The sequence below is a fragment of the Pollicipes pollicipes genome, unplaced genomic scaffold (genome assembly GCF_011947565.3).
Source record: "Pollicipes pollicipes isolate AB1234 unplaced genomic scaffold, Ppol_2.1 Scaffold_4740;HRSCAF=5597_pilon_pilon_pilon, whole genome shotgun sequence".
Lineage (NCBI taxonomy): Eukaryota > Metazoa > Arthropoda > Thecostraca > Pollicipedomorpha > Pollicipedidae > Pollicipes > Pollicipes pollicipes.
The window spans coordinates 18,790,349-18,811,780 of record NW_023596545.1 but is presented as its reverse complement, the minus strand read 5'-3'; the positions used below and the strand labels follow the sequence as shown (position 1 = coordinate 18,811,780).

Sequence of the window (21,432 nt, the reverse complement as noted above, 5' to 3'; positions counted from 1 at the left end):
CGCGGAGAGAGACGGCGGCTCCGAATAAGAGCTTGCACCACCCGGCTTCCAGATCACAGGACCCTTGGCAGGCGCCACATTGCCCTGGATCCACCAGTGGCCTAACAATCGACGGCTAGTTTGTGCAGTTTTGAATGTCATGCTGTGCTTGACGTCTAACGACGGCGCACTCGACTTTATCAGCTAAACCTCTATAGAATAAAGGTGGAATCGTTTTATCTAACAAATTCGGGGCAGTCGATCTGGGGGAATAGTCGGCAATGTCAGCTGGCGTGATTGGTGACCGGCCTGGCCTGTAAAATCATCAGACCACTACCTTCTTACATTGTTGTCTTGGTATCAACCTATATGTATTTCATGTGTCAGCCCGGAGCAGCGGTAGGTTGCCACCTGAATGCATTCAGTCAGAACTGATTCCGAACTATCAGACAATCGGTTAGAATCCGAGTTGACTCAATATCGTGTGCTCTGCTCTGTCAGAATCCGAATAATCGCTACCAGCTGCGATTCGGGTTTTGATCGGACTCGATTCGAAATCACCACGGATTGATTCAGCAGAAATAGAACACCACACAGGTCTTATGCATACTTATCGCTGCCCGGCCTCAGAAGTTACCCGAGCGTCAGCACACCGGCGCCGCACCCCGCACCTACGCGTGCGGAAAGGCTCTCGCAAAGCGGCCTCGAGACAACGTCGTCTTGAAGAAGTGGAAGAACTCGAGCCAATGCGCATGTCGGTTCAGCACGCCGGGGAGCCTGTACGTGCGACATGCCAGAGAAGTGAATGGTCAGACTGTAAATGGAGTGAAAGGCCATTCAGAGGCGGGCGTCAGGGGACAAACGCTCGGAAATCGAACGGACAGCTGGAGACGGCAGAACCCAGCGGAACTATGTACAGCCATTAAACCACCAGCCTCTCAAGACCGATGCAACCTCACTGACCAAGGCGTTGGTTGAAGCAACCATATTCGCTAAGTGCGTCGGAGAGCATCGCAGCATGCATGAAATCATGAAATCAGCATGATATCCCTTAAATTCCTGTTTACGTTGATGTCAATTGTTCGTTTGAAACTAGAACTGTAGTTAATTTGGGAGAGGGATTTTGGAGTTTTTATGCTGACGATATTGGCACTCCAATATGTACCAAGAAATGCTTATTGAGCATTAGTTATTGAGTCACTGTACACGACACATTATACGAAAGTCACTGTGACATTATTGAGCGAGCACTGGTTATTGACATTTCAAGCCGTGCCCGTGGGTTTAGTACTGGGCGTCGCCAGCATGGTGTGCCAGCGTTCGATGCCTGCACTACGTTACAGCCAACCAGCCAAAAGAGGCGTTGCTATTCCTCACACCTCCCGTCAGGGTCCGCGGGCAACGGAACCGGCGGTGGTAACTGGCGGTCGAAGCCATCACAGACGATCGCATTCAGATCGCCGCTACTCTCCTAAGCACTGCGCAGCTAGCTACCACAATTACGCAATGGTTATTCCCACATCTGAAGACGTCAATTAGCGTTTCAAAAGTCTCAGGAGTGCGCCACCTGTGAACATGACATGCCGAGGTTGAACGTGAGACAGAAAACAGCAGGCACTCAGTGAATCATTCAGCCGACACAGGTAAGTGGTGTGTGGAGAGTGGCATCATGACAAAGTCACTTCGAAACGTCGTGTGACTTGCTCATAACCCACCACGGACCTTACAGCCGTTAAACGCAGCCATTTTTGCACGCGAATTTTTCAGCAACCATGGCTCCCATAGGTAGTTATTAACATCCATTTCTCGTGTCTCGTGAGGAAGAGCCAAAGCAGCTCAGTTGCTATCAGGATGATCAGTAGCAGCCCGCGAATACCTCACATGCATGCACCATGTCTGGGGGCCCTCTTACCTGCCGCAGTATCAAAGCCATCGTGATACCCAACGTCAATGAGTCAACAATTGACCAGACGCTTGCTTGCTCTCTCCGCAGAAGACCGCTCGACTCGCCACTGCTTGACGCCGCTTGCCATCAGCATACCCAATCAGCGATGTCAAACAAAAGACATGACGCTCCTGGAAGGTTCGGGCTTTCGCCACCGACAAATTGAGGAAACCAACACCAGGACAAGTAATTAAACAAGTTGACTATTGTCCACGCGTCCAAACCAAGTGCATAGAGGGCCGTCCGTGCCTTGGTTGAGGCAGCCGGAGTCGCCGTGTGCACCGGAGAGCATCGCAGCATGTTGGCCAAGAGCCGCAGCACACAGCTCCGACTGGGTTTTGATGACTTCTGCTGGGTCACTGGCCTCCGAACAGCACGCAGCACCCCAGGACAGCACATTGCCGAGCCACCAGGGCATGTGATGGTAAAGGGAGATGGCATCTCGTCACCATCACTCAAACGACAACAAAAAACGTGGAAATATATTCAAACTATGAGGTCACCGCTGACCATGACTGTTCAGGCGCTGGGGCCTGAAGTACATTTGGACTAAATTTGCACTGCACCACGCCACACAGCGCTGGGTTCAGCCCGCCAGCACAATCCTCCGCTGCATTGTTACACGGTCTCGTCTCGCGCTCAACAGCTAACAGGCAGGGTCGTTACTGTTCCTCCAAGCAGGGTCGTCACGGATCCCCTTCCTCCGCGGCGCGCCCCATAAGCGTTAATATGCCACAGCCCCAAAAACGTTCCAGCCAGAGCCCTCTGCCAAACACGAAGCCAACGCCCCTACAGAGCAATACATGTCCATTTTTTTTTCTGACGCCGTCGTCGCGCTCACTCTGCGCCAGCGTCCCCCGTCTGCCAAACACACCGCCCCGGTTCGCGCTGCAGCCAGGTACCGCCCCTCAGCGACCCATCAGGAAGTCGGTCACCAGTGTGTTGAACTCGTCGGCGAAGCGCATGTGCAGGTTGTGCTTGCCCTCTGGGAACATGTGCAGCCTGGGGGACCGGCAGGGGGTCACAGGCTGGCACAGGGACGGCGCAACAGTCACGTGTGCCAGTGGGACCGGGGACGATGGATTGAGGTGTCAAACGGATCACGTAGGGATGACCACCCAGTGTCACAGGGGGCCGATAGAGAGGGGGGGGGGGTGTCACGGGGGCCGAAAGCCGGACGAGGCCGCAGTCACAACAGAAGTTTCCGGACGGCGGGCGCCAGGGGACAGGGACACGGTTTTCGGACGGCGGGCGCCGGGGGGCAGGGACGCGGTTTCGACGTACTCGCTCGCTGTCGGGGCCAATGAGATCGCATGGGCACGGTATTTGCCTGAGATGTCGCTGCGAGCGCAATACGGCGCTCATTTGACGAGGGCTAACGAGGCTATGGGAAAGGGAATTATTTATGCCTGAGGCATATCAAAGCACATACCATAGACTGATTCAAACATTAATACTGGAACCACGAGGTCACACTAATCTCTGGCCCCATTGACATCAGGTCACGAGTAATTCTGATCAGAGAGCCGACGACATAAGCCCTTTGAAACCACGAATAATACCACTCAATATTGCAGTGACGTGTTAAAAAAATGGAGCAAACCCAACATTCCAAGGAAATTCACCTCAAACCTGAGAAGTTGTCTTTCGGTTGCCTTCAAAGGCACACAGCTACTGATAACAGAATAGAGGAGCCCTACGACTTATTAGTGCTTAACTTACATCATCTGACATGGAGTAGCGTAAGTAGTTGGAGCGCTCACAATGCACCTTTTCAACTGTTATCATCTTTACAAACTTCACCATCCACTTGGGTACCCACTGCCAGCATTTTCGAAAGCCATTACCACATAATTATGAACAAGCCTCAGTTACGCATTACCTGGATAACATATCCAATGAGAAAAATAAAAATGTATCAGCACTTACTACAAACCTAGAACGAAATTTGGATATCCAACACGATGTCCCAAGAAATCACCAAAACCAAGCAATGTGCCACCTGACGGAAGACAAAGGCGGCAGCATGTTGCCATTGGCGTGTACCTGACCTAATGCCACGATACCCAGCGGGTCAGCACCCGCGCCTGGCCGCCCCTGGCCGGCGGCCTGCAGCCGGCGCCGTCAGCACCCGCCGCTGGCCGGCGGCCTGCAGCCGGCGCCGTCAGCACCCGCCCCTGGCCGGCGGCCTGCAGCCGGCGCCGTCAGCACCCGCCGCTGGCCGGCGGCCTGCAGCCGGCGCCGTCAGCACCCGCCGCTGGCCGGCGGTCTGCAGCCGGCGCCGGCAGCACCCGCCGCTGGCCGGCGGTCTGCAGCCGGCGCCGGCAGCACCCGCCGCTGGCCGGCGGCCTGCAGCCGGCGCCGGCAGCACCCGCCGCTGGCCGGCGGCCTGCAGCCGGCGCCGGCAGTCACCTGACGTCGGGGATGTGCTTGCTGAAGAACTCAGGGTGCTCGGCCGGCACCATGGCGTCCTTGGCGCCGTGCACCAGCAGCGTGGGGCACCGCACCTGAGTCGCCTCCCGCCGACAGATGCCGTTCCTGCGGCGACAACAGACACGGCCGTGACGCCAGACAGCCGGCGGCCGCTCCACGACACTGCGTCCTCAGCAGCGGGACACGGACACGGCCGTAACGCCAGACAGCCGGCGGCCGCTCCACGACACTGCGTCCTCAGTAGTGGGACACGGATACGGCCGTGACGCCAGACAGCCGGCGGCCGCTCCACGACACTGCGTCCTCAGTAGCGGGACAAGGACACGGTCGTGACGTCACACCACAGCGAACGGCGGACGACGCTACCAAACCCGCCAGCTGGGAGACGCGGCATGCTATCTCGGCTCTGTGCTGGGCTGTGGCTCCATCTCGGTCCTCTCGACCCGAGGCGCCCAGGTAATCGCGGCTCAAGAAGGCATCAACCATGGCGATACACAAGTGGCCCCGGCAATACTCAAGCCGATATCTGAGCGGGGTGTCGCGTCAGGTGTAAACCCAGGATGTTGCTATCTAAGCGAGGACGGTGTGGCTGTCGACTAAAGCCATCCAGCGGATCAGAGAGTCCGGACCCGATGGTGTGAGACGACTTGAAAGTGTTTACAGCCAGAATTGAGCTACGTGTCAACATTATTTAAGCCTCGTCCTGATACTTCGGGGTTGGTGCGATCCCCCCCCCCCCCCCCAAGTCACCTGAGGTATACTGAGGACACCCCTCCGGCATAGGCGACATCCATTGAGCGTGTTTTGCCACGCAAAGCGTGTCATTAGCATTTCTGGTTTCGGAGCAGCGGCGGTTTTTTTCGGAACGCTGCACGGCGATTTATGGCCGGCGCGGGCCGCAGGTGGCGGGCAGCAGCCGACGATTCCGAGTACGGCCCACGCCGGGCCGATATTGTTACACTGACAGAGCCATGCATCATTACAGACACCGAAAACATATAACAAGATACACCGTTGTGTTCACAAGTTCCAAGGTACATTCCTGTTTGGGTTTCGTGACGTTGCGGGTTATGGTCTCCTTCATATGGACATGGGAAGGTGAAAAGTTCGTTTGTCGGGAAAATTTGACCTTGGACCTCGCATGATGGGGTCAATCTTTGATCCAGCAAAATAAAACCTATTACCAAGCGCAAGATCTCGTTGCAACCAATTCACTGGTGTTTTCCGCTAAGCTCTACCTTTCGTCGTTACGCATTACAGCGCAGCACGGAAGGTGCCCTGATCATTGTTTACAGTAACAGGCCAGAGCCGGCCTGGGCCCACCATTTGGTGTTGACACCGGCGACAGGCCAGGTGTTTATGTCCGCACCAGGATTTATGACGCTCCATTGTGAAAACCTTGTCACTGGCGCAGCTAGTGCAAACATACTCTGAATCCAGCCGGGATGGGCCGCCGCTCTGACACTAGTTTACAAAATCAAGCTGAACATATGATGTGCCTAGGCACAAATATTAACGCATCCAGCTAGTCGATAACACCCAACAGTCGCATGCACAGAATTTCGCCCTGGATGGGTGGGTGGGAGGCGGGGATTCCAGAAAGATTCATAACGTTCAAAGAACCCAATATAGTGCCCTCCTCCGAAAACAGTGCGGCCTTTCCGAGCCTTACGTGGCCCGCGATCGTCAGGGAGGGACAAAGACCCTCTAGGACCCCCTGGTAAATCTAATGGACACTTTCTGGGCATCCTGGTGCAAAAACGTGATGTTAACCGCTAAACCTTCATAACATCTATCAGTGGTCTGTGCAGAGCACACGTCGTGTAGATCCTCTAACAACCATTATTTGAAAGGGTCCGGCAGTAACAGCACGAATGGAGGCGTTACCTCCCAAGTCCCAGTTGTTTCTTTTGGTGCCGTTTCTTGCTGGCACTTTTTCATGGCCAAGTTGAAAAACTTAAAAGCTTGTTTATCGAATTGGCCAGTTTTAATCTTGTGTTAATCACGTTTAATTAACAATGTTGAATACCATCGAGAACCTGCAGCGTTTGCAAGCATGGGCTGCTGTAATGCGCCGTTGTGATCTATCATTCCAGGGTGTGTCATCAGCGCAAGAAGCATGCTCCATTCCAAGTGACGTCACGTACAACCCTTTTCGAGCGTGTTCGCAACGCGTTAGATTTTCTTTTCACGTCTTCACTGCCTTCGTGAAAATGATTGCGCATGCGAAACACCAGCATTGACGTTCGCACGTACTACACGCGATCATACCGCACGTACTACGCGCGACCATACCGCACGTACTACGCGTGATGACACCACACGTACTACGCGCGATCATACTGCACGTACTACGCGTGATGATACTACACGTCCTACGCGTGACCATACCGCATGTACTACGCGTGATCATGCTGCACGTACTACGCGCGATCATACTGCACGTGCTACGCGTGACCGTACCGCACGTACTACGAGTGATGACACTACACGTACTACGCGCGATCATACTGCACGTACTACGCGTGATGACACTACACGTGACCATACCGCACGTACTAAGCGTGATGATACTACACGAACTACGCACGATCATACTGCACGTACTGCGCGTGATCATACCGCACGTACTACGCGCGATCATACCACACGTACTACACGCAAGCATACCGCACGTACTACGCGCGATCATACCGCACGTACTACGCGCGATCATACCGCACGTACTACGCACGATCATACCGCACGTACTACGAGTGATCATACCGCACGTACTACACGTGATCATCAGAATGGAAGCTGTGCATTACGCTGTTTCTAACGTTGAACACACCTTTTGTTCACCCGCCGCAGTTCCTGGGCATTCAAATTGGCTTGTTTATGAACCAACCTACTGCGCCATTTGTTTCACTCCGGTCAAGTAATGGCAACAGATTCTGTGCGTGCGGCAAAGATTCTACGCAACGCCACGCATAATCTTTGAAGCCTGGGCCGCTGCTTATACTAAAAGGCGCTGGATCTAAGGAATATGGCCCTATCAATGATGCTCGCAGGCATATTCTCAGTAGTCCAGGGCCGCTCGAAACATGCCGTTAATTCTAACTTTAACTTGCATGGCCTTCACGACGCACAAGTCAAAATGACCCTGGTTAATCCTTGTTCTCTTCTTAAAACTGATGCGGTGTATGTAATCTTACGTGATCTACTCATCCAGACGTGCTCCACTTAGATGCATTTCTCTCGTCTTTCACAAGGCGGTTATAATGCGCGGCCAAACATGCCAAAAACTTAGGGCTGAAGACGTCTCCTTATCACATTCAGTGCTGCCCACTCCGCCGTCTTTAGAGCCCTTACTCTGTGTTCTTCAAAGCCGATATTCCGTCCACCCAGGCGTTCCAGGTGCTGCGGAAGTAGCCTTCGCCGTAGAGCTCCAACATCGGCGCCTTCATCCGCTCCGACCACTTGTCGATGTCGCGCACCGCTGCAGAGGACACGACGTGTCAGCAGGAGACCGTCGATACTGCCAGAGTATCAAGCACACAGTGCGGTATCAGGCACACAGCACAGTATAAGGCACATAGCACAGTATCAGGCACCGGGTACGGCATTAAACGGCTCAACATCAGACACAGAGCACAGTATCTAGCACGGAGTACAGCATGAGGCGCACAGTGCAATAGCAGGCACGATTTAGCGCATCAGGCACAAAGTACAGCATCAGACATACAGTAGAGTACATCACAAGTACGGAACGAGTATAGACAGAGCAAGGACAGAGTACATACCGAGTACAGAGCACAGTAGAATACAGCCTCAGGGACAGAGCACATAGAAGGCCACAGGAGGCGGTACCGCACCCGAGGCAGCTACAGACCACTGAGAGCCAGCACGTCATCGCGGGCGAACACAGAACACCGTACGATACAGTGCGCCGCCCGAGACTGCCGCACTGGAAGGCAGGAGGCTGCGACAGGTGAGAGGCCGAGAGATGCTCGGCAGACTGGGAGGAGCGGCAGCACGCACGACGGGAGCAGGAGATTGTGAGACGATACGTCGTCGGAGACAAACACAGACAGTAAACACAGTTATTGCAGGATACGACACACCATATGGTATAGAGGCAGGAAACCATGGGAGAAAGCATGTCACGCTGCAGCCAGCCAAGCCTGCACCCAGGCGGGTGTACTGGGTGTCCGTGCATACCCTGGGATCCGGGGTGCACCCCAGCGGCGTTCCGTGTCACCCGTATGTACTTCGGCACGGTTAGTTAAGAAGATTGAATGTTGCCATCATTGGCATTGGGGTTTGAAGCACGTTGTGAACAAACTGCTGTAAAACAGATTCATCCCAGCCTGCAAGAAGGTATCGTGATTAAGCGAAGCGTCGGGCTTTTTGCTGTGACGCTGGTACATCCCCTCCGGGCCTGGTTTAGCTGGGTCTGCAGCATGACACGGGGAAGATCGCGAAAGACTAAGACGACATGGCCTCAGAGGCAAAGCAAGGAGACTGCAGGAGACAGCACACCGTCAGGGGGGGGGGGGGACTGGGGAGGGGATGCACATGACCGCGAGAGATGACATACCGTCAGACTTATGCACAGGAGACTTCAAGAGACAGCGCGCCATTTCAGGCACGTCACACTGGAAGACGGCACCAAATCTGAGGAGACTACGGGACAAGACGATACATCAATCGAAGCAGGCACCGAGAGCAGACGCCAATAGAGACGAAGGCGCGCGCGGGGGACGGTATCTTCACACATGGCCGGGCCGCTTACCAGCTACAGTGCGCGTGCTCTGACGCCTCGCAGCCGTCTGAAGGACAGGTACATCAGACGCGTCCTGTCTTCAATCGCAGGAAACTGCACAGTAATGGACACTCCGTGAGACATGATCTTCCGCGCTTCCCGCCCGCACACTACAGAGGGGCCGCATACCTCCAGGTGAGACGGCATGTCCTTCCTTGCGACGTCAATATAAGATACACCAACGGACCTTCGTACAGTTCCGAATCCTTGTCAGTGACGTAGGCGTTGGCGCCCCAGATGACCAGCTTGGTAACGTTCTCGGGTCTCATGGCGGCGAGGATGACGGCCGAGTTGCCTCCGTCACTCCATCCCATCACCGAGTACTTGTCATATCCCAGAGCCTGGGAACGCGTGAGCAAACGTGACACAAGCCCAGCACGAAAACTGGTGCCTCCGGGCCTATCCGAGCAGAAGCGTATCAGGGGCGTTGATGGTTTCGTTTGGCTGCACTGTATGCAATTGCTTCACTACAAGACTACGATAAAAAACTAGCCCGATTTAAAGTGGGCAGCAGTTGCGGACTACTCAACGTACCGCATTGCCGTCTGTACACATGAACCAGACTGAAGCTATATATAGCCTGCCGTGAAGCCCCTCGCCACCGGCCACACACGGGCGGGGTGATATCACCCAGCCGGCTCAATGCCCGGTCGGCCCGGGCGGGGCGCAGTCAGACGCCCGGAGATAGCCTCCATCCCGGTAAAGGCAAAACATTAGTCAATTGGACATCAGCATATGCTTTCTGATTCGACGGAATTTGTCCTACAAAGCTCGCGGCAGGCTTTGCTGCAGCTGGTTATTAAATGTCCATGCGGTCGAGCCAAGCATCCGAATACGGCTTCATCCCCGTCTCAGTCCCGGTCCTGCAACGCAGACGTAACACAGTCGCACAGCATAGTACGCAACCTTGTCGAGCTTGCCGAGCGCCCGCGCGCCGTCCCCCCCCCCCCCCCCCCACGTCAAACTCGCGCTGCTGCGCACCATCACTGTCGTCATGCGGCATGTGCACGTGCGTCAGCACCAGCACCCAGCTGACTCGCACCTGCATGAGCCCGGCGGCCGCCTCCGCATCCTCCCTGAAGAAGAGCGGGCCGAACGAGCGGTCGGGCGGCCGGCTGAGGCCGTAGCCGGGCGGGTCCCAGGCGACCAGCGTCAGCTCGGCGCCCGCCAGCGACTTCAGCTGGGGTCCGAAGTCGGTGAGCGCCGAGCCTGTCGCAGTGGCGCTCCGTCACCTCCCGAGCCACGGCAGCGGCACGGAATCAGGTCCTGTGGCGCTCGTCATCTCCCGAGCCACGGCAGCGGTACAGGATCAGGTCCTGTGGCGTTCGTCACCTCCCGAGCCACGGCAGCGGTACAGGATCAGGTCCTGTGGCGTTCGTCACCTCCCGAGCCACGGCAGCGGTACAGAATCAGATCCTGGGCACCAGCACCAGGCCAGGCCTGGGGCAGCAGCTGCAGGTCAGGTCCTGGCCCATGGCTGGACCTGGACCTGGACCTGCTCATGTGCTGCTACCAGGTCCTGGGCAGCACCACAATAGCAGGTCCAGGGCAGCAGCACAGGATCAGGTCCTGGGCACCTCACCAGGCCAGGGCTGGGGCAGCAGCTGCGGGCCGGGTCCTGGGCAGCAGCACAAGATCGGGTCCTGGGTAGCAGCACAGGATCGGGTTTGGGGTTGTAACAGGGGATCCCATCAAGGGTGGCAGCATCAGGCCATGCAGTTTTGGGTAGTGGCAAGGCAGGGGTACATGGAGGATTCATGGACAAGGTCCAGTTCTGTAGCAGTGACATAGACCTGACAGGGTTTCCAGCAGCATGGGGTACATATGCAACACCAATCATGAAAATAGGCATGATGACTGGGGAGAATGCTGTGGATGGGACAATCCTGGAAGATGTGGAGGGTTGGAGATTGTTTCCTAGGCCTTATATTTACGTGGTAATTGTTCACAAATAACATCGCTCAATGTGATGTCATGGAGCACAGACACCACAAAATCAGCACATGTGGTATAATAATGAACTGTACACTATCATATAACTGCAAAATCTATTTCTTAATAATATTTATATAATACCAATGATTCACTCACCCAAGGCTCCTGGCATGCAGAGGACTGTGTGTGGACCAGTACCAGCCTGTTCATAGTTGATGCCAACACCATTGACACTGACTTTTGCCATTTGCCTGTGGATAGACAATACACCAAAATAATACTCAGTGCATTGCATGAAAAGCATGTTAGTGATGATGATCAACATCAGTGACCCACTGACATTACGCAACCATGAAGGATACCAGTATTAACCATTACTACAAACAGGACCATCACACCCAAATTCATGAGGATCAACTCCAGGCTTGAAAGGATGAAAGCATCCCTCAGTGTCCACAGAAATGATCAGTGGAAATGTGGATCATCCAACTAATCATCGCCCAAAGGATATCCTGCCACCCACCCAGCAGCGCACGGCACCACACACGCATACCCAGGTGTAGACTACTAAAACATAAATGTCAGGCAACAGCAACTAGAGCTTAGACTGGATTGACTGTCCGAGTAAGGCTGTATGAGAATCAAAGTCAGAGGTCTGGAAATCAAAGGTAAAAGTCAAGGGCTCCAGACGCGGCACTCTTGTGGATCAGGGTGCCGAACAACCTTGATTCAAGACCTATAGACCCGCTGCATGATATTGACACTTACGCGCCAAGAATGGCTTACAAAACAGTCTGTCTGGGGAATACCGCACCAAGACACTTTCAGCGAACCTGCTGTCAAGCCCTTGGTTTGTTGGCACATACGATTAAACCAAGCAAACGATGTATTCCTCTGCGGACACGTGAGCCTCGGACACGTACGCACCGCTCCGAATTGGCGTATCCACTCTCACAGACAAGGTTGCCGTAATCGGCACATCCCACGGCAGGACGGGCTGCCCATAAGTGACGTCACTAAACCCGAGCACGACCACCGTCCTATCGGCAGCCACCGCAGCCACGGATGCTTTCTCGCGGGTTCCGATACCGTGAGCGCGGTACCTAGAAAAATCATAACCGTGCTATTTAGACAAAACGTAAGCGAGATCACGGTTGATGTAGAGCCAGACCCAGACCGATCCGATTGAAATTGTTGTTTGTGTGGTGTAACGCTATGTGTATGCCTCCTCTGAAAACGTGTGTCGTTCTGCTAACATCGCCTGTCGTGAGCACACGTTTCAGAGATGGGACGGGAAAACCTGGTTTGGAGGGGCCAAACTGGAAACAACTTGCCGACCGGGGGCGAACTGGAAGTCAGCCTGACTTGAAAGCAGCATTATAAATAGGACAACATGAATAAAGGTGGATTCGACGGCCGAAATGGAAGTGACAAAATCTATTTTGGAGACATAGATAATTATGCTTTTCCCAGCCGCCCTTCCCCCAGTGGAAGCTGGTGACACATGAGTGTTTCCAGCTACAGGTAATGCTTATACCACCTGAAGGTGGGTACCACACCTGTCGGTGACATCTTGATGATAAACAAATGACCCTTGCTTTATTCGTCAACAAAACTACAAGGGTCTAAGCTCAGGGGCTTCACTTGCCACACAGGGTCCCTCTGGACACCCTAATATGCACCTTTGATTGCCCGGGAGACCTTTCTGGCCAGCCAGGTGCTCGTCTGGCTATTTGGTGACCTGCAGGCCTAATTACCACCCACTTAATGGCCCGTTGGTCACCAGACATTGAGCTGCATCTCGCACGGCTCTCTGAGCTACCGAGGTCTCATCAGCTGCTCAGGGCTCTTTCCATCACTCAACCGGCCCGTCCTGAATTCGATTACGGCTCTCTGGACCACAGAGGTTTCGGTAGCTGCTCCGGGCCCTTTTCACCACTCAGGAGGCCCGTTCTGAATTTGACTGCTCATGGGGTCTTCTGGCCGCTTGTTTACCCCCTGACCAGCTCAGGGCACTCTGAACGTCCAAGAACTCACTATACGCCCAAGGCTCTGTTTTCCCACTGCCCCCTGGCCGCTCAGAGGCATTTTAGCTGCTTGATGGACGTCTGACTACTGCGGGGTTACTCCGGCCACTGAAAAGCCCTCTGGCCATTGATGTGCCCCTCTTCGTGCTCCGGACCCCGCTGGTCACTGAGGGTATCTTTAAACGTTCGGAGCCCTTGACATACTCAATACATACCAATGCATCAAGAAATGCCCTACATACTCTACATGCTCGTGATCCCTTTAGCTGCACAGGGTACATCCGGCCGCTCAAAGACCCTCTGGTTCCCCAGGGGCATGCCAGTTTTTTCTTCAGAAGCGGGTTATTCTGTGATGGCCCTGCTGACATGGAAAGGAGGCTCGGCCCGCATGTGCTTACTCCCTTGGAGTAATGTAAGGGAGATTCCCTGCGAACTGCATAGAGCTGCCCCGCTCCTTTTGGTCCGATTTTCCCCTGACTGAGATGCATGACTAACGAAACTGGGACCAAACATTTGTTTGTTGAATGTGGGTGCGGTTAGATAACACCCCGGTGTAGTATGGACCCCGCTGGGGATTTTGCTTCGTCGCCCGTCGTCGCCACCTAGGGCTACCTTGTGCTGCCATCTAAGGCGCACACCGCCTTGTGCTGCCATCTTCAGTCTATCGGGGAAGGGAAATCTGCTATATATGGTAAGGTTCTGCGTGATTTATCTGCAAGCTGAGATCTACTCAATGATTTAATAAACGTGACAGGGGCGTGGCGGCATGTCCGACTAAGTCCGGAGGTTAGGACAATCAGGGCGCGTTGCGGCGGATGATCTGCTCTTTCGTGGTCTTTGGCTTGGAACCCGCAGGCCGTGCTGCCTCGTAGGTCTCATCAAACTTTTCGCCTGTTTCCAGCCCGTGGCCGGAAGGGATTCAGGATTTGTAAAAGACCCTTTGGAAAGACTAACTTTTCCCATGGGCAGCCCGATCCAAGTATGAAAAACTTGAATATTTTTTTTCTTATTCAAAACCAAGCTGAGGATGTTTCCGCGCACCTTTACGAACAACATTGGTACGAGTTGCTATTATTTGGGCTTAGGGCCGCGTCGACAGCAGCGGCCATTTTGTGCCCGAACTACAAGTACAAAGCGTGCTGCTCATATGAGCAGTGGATGACAATAAGCCCGACACAAGTTTTTGTACGGCGTTGGTTGGATGACATCGACAAACATACGTACAATATCCAGAGTTACTGTATGAAAAAGGCGATATAGTCGGCTGGGGGGGGGGGGGGGGGGGGGGTACTGGTAATGCAACGGTTGTTTAGCTGCGCGCCTAGAACACCAGAGGTACGGGGTTCGATTCCCCGGGATGCCCGCTATTCATATCAGTTCCTATCAGTCAGAGGCAGGCGAAGCCACATAGCTTCAGCAGCTGAGTGCGCCATCAAGCCTAAATGACTCCCAAGCCCAACGAAAATCGTAGACCAAGCAAAGATCTTACCTTGTTTGTACAGTGCACTGGTGCAGAAGAAGCTTAGCGAGCCTCGGGTTGTGCAGACAGCTTGAAAACTTCCAAAGCATTGCAAAACCTGATTAATACAACCTTGCGTCTGTTTCTGGCCGTTTTGTGCACCAACAAGCCCGACTGAAAAAGGATGTCAAAAAGGTTGCCCAACATAGGTTTTGCGTTACAAAACAAATGCGTATAAATGTCAACACCCGTTTGCGCATGAGCATGCGTTGGAACTTCCCGGAATCGTCTGTCAGCCGCTGTAATTTCAGCACATCATCTGCCATGCATCGATGTTTCGGGTGCATTCACACATATGACGACAAAACATCATTTGGGTTGGACGCGGGCGGAGAAAGCCGATTGTTTAGTCACTCGCATTCGTGCAACGCTATACGATGAATGTTAACACGCGCCCGGGTGGCCGGCTAGATACCCTTTGCTCGGGTGGGTGGAGATGGGGTGGGGGGGGGGGGGGCAATTTGACCTCCCCTGAGATCTCGGGAACTAAGAAAACTGGAGACACCAAATTTGCAGGGTGTGTTGACCTGTACGTGAACTCACTAAGGTCAAAGTTTGAGGCAGCTAGGTCACGACCTTCGGGTCAAATAAGGTCAAACAAGGTCAAATTCCAGATTCGTCTAGAAAGCGCCCCGGAGCCTAGATAACAATAGATAATACAGCAAAAGATCACAAGTCCATTTCAGGTCAGTGACCTTGCTTGACCTGTTGAAGGTCATGGTGCCAAAGTCACATAACACTGCCCCAGGTTTTGCACCTGAATAAGCGACAAACACTACGCTACGCAGCATGTTCCTAAAAATGTTAACCTGGGTCATCTCGGGTCAATGACCTATTCTGACATCTAAGAAGTCAATGGAAGATACATGATGCGGTTCCTGCTGTCAATGAATTCAAAATGAGCACCGGAAACTACTCCACACAGCAAGCCATTGAACAACAAAACAGGTTGGTTTTGACCTCGGTCTGACCTTCATACCTGACCTTAGGCCAACTTAATTTGCTCATTCAGTGTTTGTGTTGCCTAATAAAGCATCTCAAAGATGTGTAGCTTCGTCAAACACTTCGTTGTTGCATCAGATTGAACGACTCCCTAGAAATTGACTTCGCTGAAACCATGACCTGGTTCTGACCTGTCATCGGTCAGTGATCGTACAAGGTACATCTACATTTCTTACACCAAAAGATCCGCTTTCATTTCTCAACAGCTATGCAAAACTTGGCGCGGCCGCACCCCGCTGTTCGGAAACAATTCTGGAAAAACCTTCGGGGGGTTCAACTCGACCCCCAACCCGAGCGCGTGTTAACTTTTCCAGTTGATCATCGACAGGTGCCCTTCTTCCCTCGTCGTCCGATTCGCATCCCAAAATCAAAACAAAAGAGTGCAAAAAGTGAAAGCGGGTAAAGAGAACCACCATGCCTGCTCAGAACACTGCAGAAACATTTAAAGGTGAAGAAAGATGATGAAAGATGATGACCTTTTGAATGGATAGACTTTTGGGCTCATAGCTCAAGCTAAGCGGTGCTTGTGTCGGCAGCCCTGACCCCACCATCCGACCGTGAAACTGCAGGCCAACAGCAAAATTTGGTGGCGAAAGTTAAACGCGCTGCAATGCTCGGCACGGTCTGTAGTACCCTCTGACGTCAACTGACCTTTTGCGTGGCAGCTGCCACCGGCCGCAAGCCATATCTGTTGGTGGTAAATATTGAGCGCCTAAATCGATTCGGACCCACCCCGCGACAGTTGGGCGAGTCAGCGGACAGGCGCTCTATACAGCTGAGCCACCGAGACAGACACAAATCCTCAAACTACCACTCATCCACGCACACCTTTTGGTAAACGTCATTATGAACCGTAAACACATGACTTTTACACAGTCTCCGCAGTCTCCGCAGTCAATTACATATTAAAACGCTTACCAATTCACTCATGGCAGTTAGCACAGTTCTTAACCAACTATTGTGAACGCCGTGAATCCACGTCTAGTGCCAAAACTGGCATTTGTTGGAGCAATGGGAACATGCGGAATCACATCCCTGCGGAGGAGCAGCCAGAGTCGTGATAAGGGGGATGGTGGGTACCAAGATTGACGAGAAACAGCAGATGGTGACACCGCTGCGCAAAATACGGACTGGGCCTAAAAAATTCAAAAGGAGCAATTTTCTTCGCATTACTTTTATTTTTGCCTCCTTTGGCTACCGCAGCGGTCACCGGAGGATATTACTGTGCAGTGGGGCAGCCACCGGGAGGCTTTGGGGCCATGGCCACCCTCTGGAGGTGGCGAGGCCTCCCTGGAGCCGATAGTCAAGTCCTTTTTGTGGCAACCTGAGACGTCTGCAAGGGTTCAAAAACATCCAAAAACTTTCCTCCAGACATCACAAGAGCCTTGTGCTTAAAAACTTCCGCTGAATAAAAAACCAGGGACCCCATAGCGGCGAAGAGAGCCCCCATGGCTAGAAGGGCCCCCCAGGACCCAACTTAGCCCCCACCTGGGCGGAATCTTAGCTACACCACTGAAATTCTGCTTGCATTTTGAAGTCATCAAAAAACTGAAGGAACCAGGCAATAATTGACTGCATCTGTTAAACCAGCTGTGTTATGCATTTCACAATGGTTCGGTTGCCTCTCTCCAAACCAAGAGCTTTCTGGTCTTCGCTTGTTTTTTAGGGGGACAACAGAGGTAATGAGAGCCCCCTGGACTTAATGCGGATTGGACTGAATTGATTGAATGCTCGCATTCGGCCGGTTGGACTGAATGCAGATGGCAAATGGAAAGGGGGCCAAAAAACGGTTTTGCTAAGGTTAACCCATGTTCGTTTGGTTACGCTCTACTGTCCTTCAGTACTGAATAGTGGAAAACATGCAGCACAGTTTTGAACATGTACTCTGGCAGTCTTCGTATGCAAGAGCTCCGAAGCCCGGCCTTGCAGTCTCCATAGGCCGCGCGGCATCGCCTCCACAAGTATCAGTACGCGCGGCCAACGGGTGGAAGGACACAACACACATCCGAAACGTACCTTTGAACGCTTTACCAAGCCGATGCGTGGGCAATAGGAAAGGATGAGCATTTACAGCAACACGAACTTTTGACACAGCTGAGCAATCCATATGATTGGTGTTACTGTTAACCGCGCGTCAGCTCACGGCGTAGTCTCCAAACTGTACGGGTGAAAAACACGCCACAGTCTAACCTTTCAACAATGCGAGTTGTTTTTAAAGGGAGTGTCCCACCTTTCGGGTATATACATATTTTTAAATGCTTCTCTAGTGAAACCACAGGGCCAGTATGTATAATCATGGCACTGGGAAGTACCACTGCAGTACCGTCCATGAATAATAAGTATATCAATCTTAATCATTTCTGAGTACCAATTACGCGTCAACGCTTTGTAACAGTACCACGCCCTCCCGCTGTACTCGCAACCGCCGTAACATCTCAACTAATGCGGATAAAAAAACGTTTGTGATTGGTCCAGGCGCACTGGCTGAAGTTGGGACCAGAGCGTTAGTATGCATCATGCGATATTCCCTCTCCCAAAGACCAAGCGCGTCAAGAAAAGAGTCACTGTTGTAAACGCCCGAGAGAGAAACCAAAGAATAACGTTTCGTTGAATTCGCGGGATGATAGCTTGTTCGCATGTTTTTGTGTAAACAGTGTTTCAGGCTTTCGTGGCATTTGCTACACAAACATTTTGACCGATTGGTGTGTCGCGAACATTGCAGAACACACAAGTTGGGCAAAGCAACGAAAACGAAATGCTTAACGTCCACAGTGGACAGCGGGCAGCCCAATGAGATTTGTCCCGCAGGAGTGGCCGCCTGAAATCGAAATTGGTACCAAAAAAGGTTGGATACCTCATTTTAGACTCACGGACGTTATTGCATGCCAGTCACCATGCTTTGGTGCGCCTGGCGTCCGCCGCCTGGATTTAGCTGCAACGGCCAGCACCGCTCGATTTGACAGAAACTGCTATGCCGGACACCCGTGTTTTTGCTCTTTAAAATTGCGACGCACGTGCCCAAACTTTTTGATACATTCCCTTCTCACAGTGTTCCACCTTTTTATGAGGCTCTAAACTGAAAAACCCAATTAAAAATCAGTCGATGCAGTTCACAGCCCCACTCTCCCTTAGACCTATAACCTTCTAGTTTCCTTCCATAGCAGTTCACAGCCCCACTCTTCCTTAGACCTATAATCTTCAAGTTCCTTCTATTCTATTAGCCATGCAGAAATCAGGGTCAAGAAAAATATAATTGTCGAGTTGTTCACATCCGGCGCTAATGAGCACGGCTTCCAAATATAACAGCCGTCAATTGGCCCTCAATGTTGTGCAACTATGATGACGTAATCAAACAACTTCGCATTGAGGGACATATTTACTTGACAGGGAAATTGTGTTGTCTAGAGCAGCCTTTTCAACTTAAAGGCACAGTTAGAGTTAAAAGTGAGCTAATTTCATTACATCTGATGCTTGCTTCAATACCCCCAAATGTGGAACATCCCTTTCAATGGTGTAATCATTTGTTGTATCTATAATTAGTTCTGTAAAATGCTGGCTGTCCATGCGCAAACATAGGCTGGCCACCCCAATAAAATTTTCCCCACCTTGCTTTCATCCACCATATTGAGCACTTAGCCACTCCTTACCTTTTTCAGGCAAGATGTAGAACAGGGGACACATTCTCTTACCAGTGAGGGGTTGAGGGGCCCTTCTTTTGCTGTACAGGGCACTTCTCTGCTGTTTTTCTTCTTTTGGCAATGCCAGAGCTGGGCCCTCTGGTTGATCCACAGGTGTTTGAAGGGATTTACATGCATTGGCCTCAGGTGTTTGAAGGGATTTACATGCATTGGCCTGCTATGTGACATAGGAGGTCCTCTGACCAGAGAAGCTAGCAGGTCCACAATGGGTCCTCAATGATGCAAAAGGATGCATTACTGGACTAATTCCCCCCCCCCCCCCCCCCCCATTAGCACCCTGGCTCAAGTGATCCAAAGGGCCTCCCACCTGGTAGTGTGGCCATGACTGATTCAGTGCAATTTATTTTTCTTATTGTATGTGCTCCATATCACCTTTCATTGTCAGGAGTCTGACCATACAGGTGATGCTCTGTCCTTTACAGTGTCATCTCTGTCCCTGTCCACATATCACAACGCAACCCCTGAGGCTTGCACATGGACTACCATACCTCATGTTTCATGATACAATTTTCCCAAAATTGGTATGACTGGATATCTTTATGCTTCAATTTCCAACATTCTTTTAATGAATGGATAGCTACATGTGTTTTTACACAGAAGTAAAATGATTCTGACAGTATCTCATGATAACAGCCTGTTTTAATGTAACAGCTAATGGGCTTAAGTGGTGCCAACACTGAATCATGCGGACCAGGTCCACCATCTGACATCATCTCCTGTCAAAGAAAATGAAGATTCTGTTAACAACAAACCATATCTTGCCACAAACACAGCCATCCCAGCCAGTGACATTTTGATGATCCCAGACTGCAAACTGCATGCTACAACTACCAAACAAAGAAGCATACATTGCCTGTGTCAACCAGTGGCCTTGCAGGTGTCAGCAGACATGATGGACAGCTGCGCTCATGTAGCTGTAGCTGCACCCATGTAGCTGTTCCTGACCATAAAAATGACTGGTTCAATTTACTGTTAAACTTTCAACAGATGACCCATATTATGCCTTTACTATATCTGCTGTTACCTGGGTCAAAAAGCATTGTATGAGGCCATAAGGAATTTTTCTACCTTCAGATCATTTCGGACGACTTTACTGAAGTGGATGTCACAAATCTATTGTTAAAACAGCATGGCCATCAATGTGTCAGCTGTCATGACTCCATCTAAACAGGGAATATCACATACACATTTACCTTTTTCAGGCTGCCATAGGTAGTGAAAATGGGCAAAACGCATCACACGACACACAAACATAACACACTGACACAAACGCGACGGACCACACGGGAGTCTGAATCGAATAACCCTGCACGCAAAACTCACAATAATGGTACCAGTAAATTTACAACACATGTTTGGGTACGGAAACGCTCTCATGTTTCTGTTTGCACAATAAAATCCCAGAAATTCGCGTCTCCCGACGTACCTGCCTGCCGCCACCCAAACTGCCCGCAACAACCGGCGAATAAATCTGAGGGCCGGCTGCCAGCTGATTACGTGAAGATGGTGAATGCTGCCTGTCAGAAAAAGATACCGTCAGCTGATTATTGAGTGACGTCACAAGACCCCAAATCACCCTCAGTCAATGATAGTCTATCGCTAGTACATATAGATACTTATTGGCGCGATTCTAGATTCAAGTATGGATGCTAGCAGGATGAAATACAGGAAATAACCTATTAACTGGCTTACAACCACTTGAGCTCATATCCCTTACTAAGCACCAGTCCTCAGAACCAGATCAAACTTGAACGAATTGCCTCTGGGCCGATATCCGTGAAGTTAGCAATTTATTAAGCAATTTTTTTAGCGACGGGTTCCAATTTATTAGAAAAGGTCTCAGGTAAGTTATGGCACGAGAATATCGAAAATGACCGTTATATCTAAATATCATGTGACCTTCGTGGTCAAAAACTGGGTCAAAGGGCCGCAAACTTGTGATCATCAAAACATTACCGACCAATTTTAACTGGCATGTCAGAATATTCAACACAGAAATAACTGGCGTCCACCAAAACATCTTAACCTTTTAAGGTCATACTTCAAGGTCAAACGCAGGCACAAAATACGGAGAACTCAATATCACC

The 21,432-nt window shown here is 51.7% G+C and overlaps 1 protein-coding gene across 6 annotated transcripts; it reads right to left on the bottom strand.

Annotated features, from left to right (window-relative positions):
- Window positions 1-2,392: 2,392 nt before the first annotated feature.
- LOC119099383 (valacyclovir hydrolase) lies at window positions 2,393-20,828 on the bottom strand. Of its 6 annotated transcripts, XM_037222522.1 has the most exons (9): window positions 20,772-20,821; window positions 20,194-20,285; window positions 14,616-14,759; window positions 11,256-11,350; window positions 10,207-10,373; window positions 9,352-9,505; window positions 7,712-7,838; window positions 4,337-4,462; window positions 2,393-2,926 (listed from the first exon to the last, which is right to left on the bottom strand). In XM_037222522.1, the coding sequence occupies exons 3-9, from the start codon at window positions 14,693-14,695 to the stop codon at window positions 2,833-2,835; spliced, it is 843 nt and encodes a 280-aa protein (XP_037078417.1). In that variant the 5' UTR covers window positions 14,696-14,759; window positions 20,194-20,285; window positions 20,772-20,821; the 3' UTR covers window positions 2,393-2,832. The 6 variants fall into 6 exon arrangements, with proteins under 6 accessions (XP_037078417.1, XP_037078415.1, XP_037078416.1 ...); XM_037222520.1 differs by lacking the exon at window positions 20,194-20,285 and having other exon boundaries at window positions 20,772-20,828; XM_037222521.1 differs by lacking the exons at window positions 20,194-20,285; window positions 20,772-20,821 and adding an exon at window positions 19,337-19,591.
- Window positions 20,829-21,432: the final 604 nt, after the last annotated feature.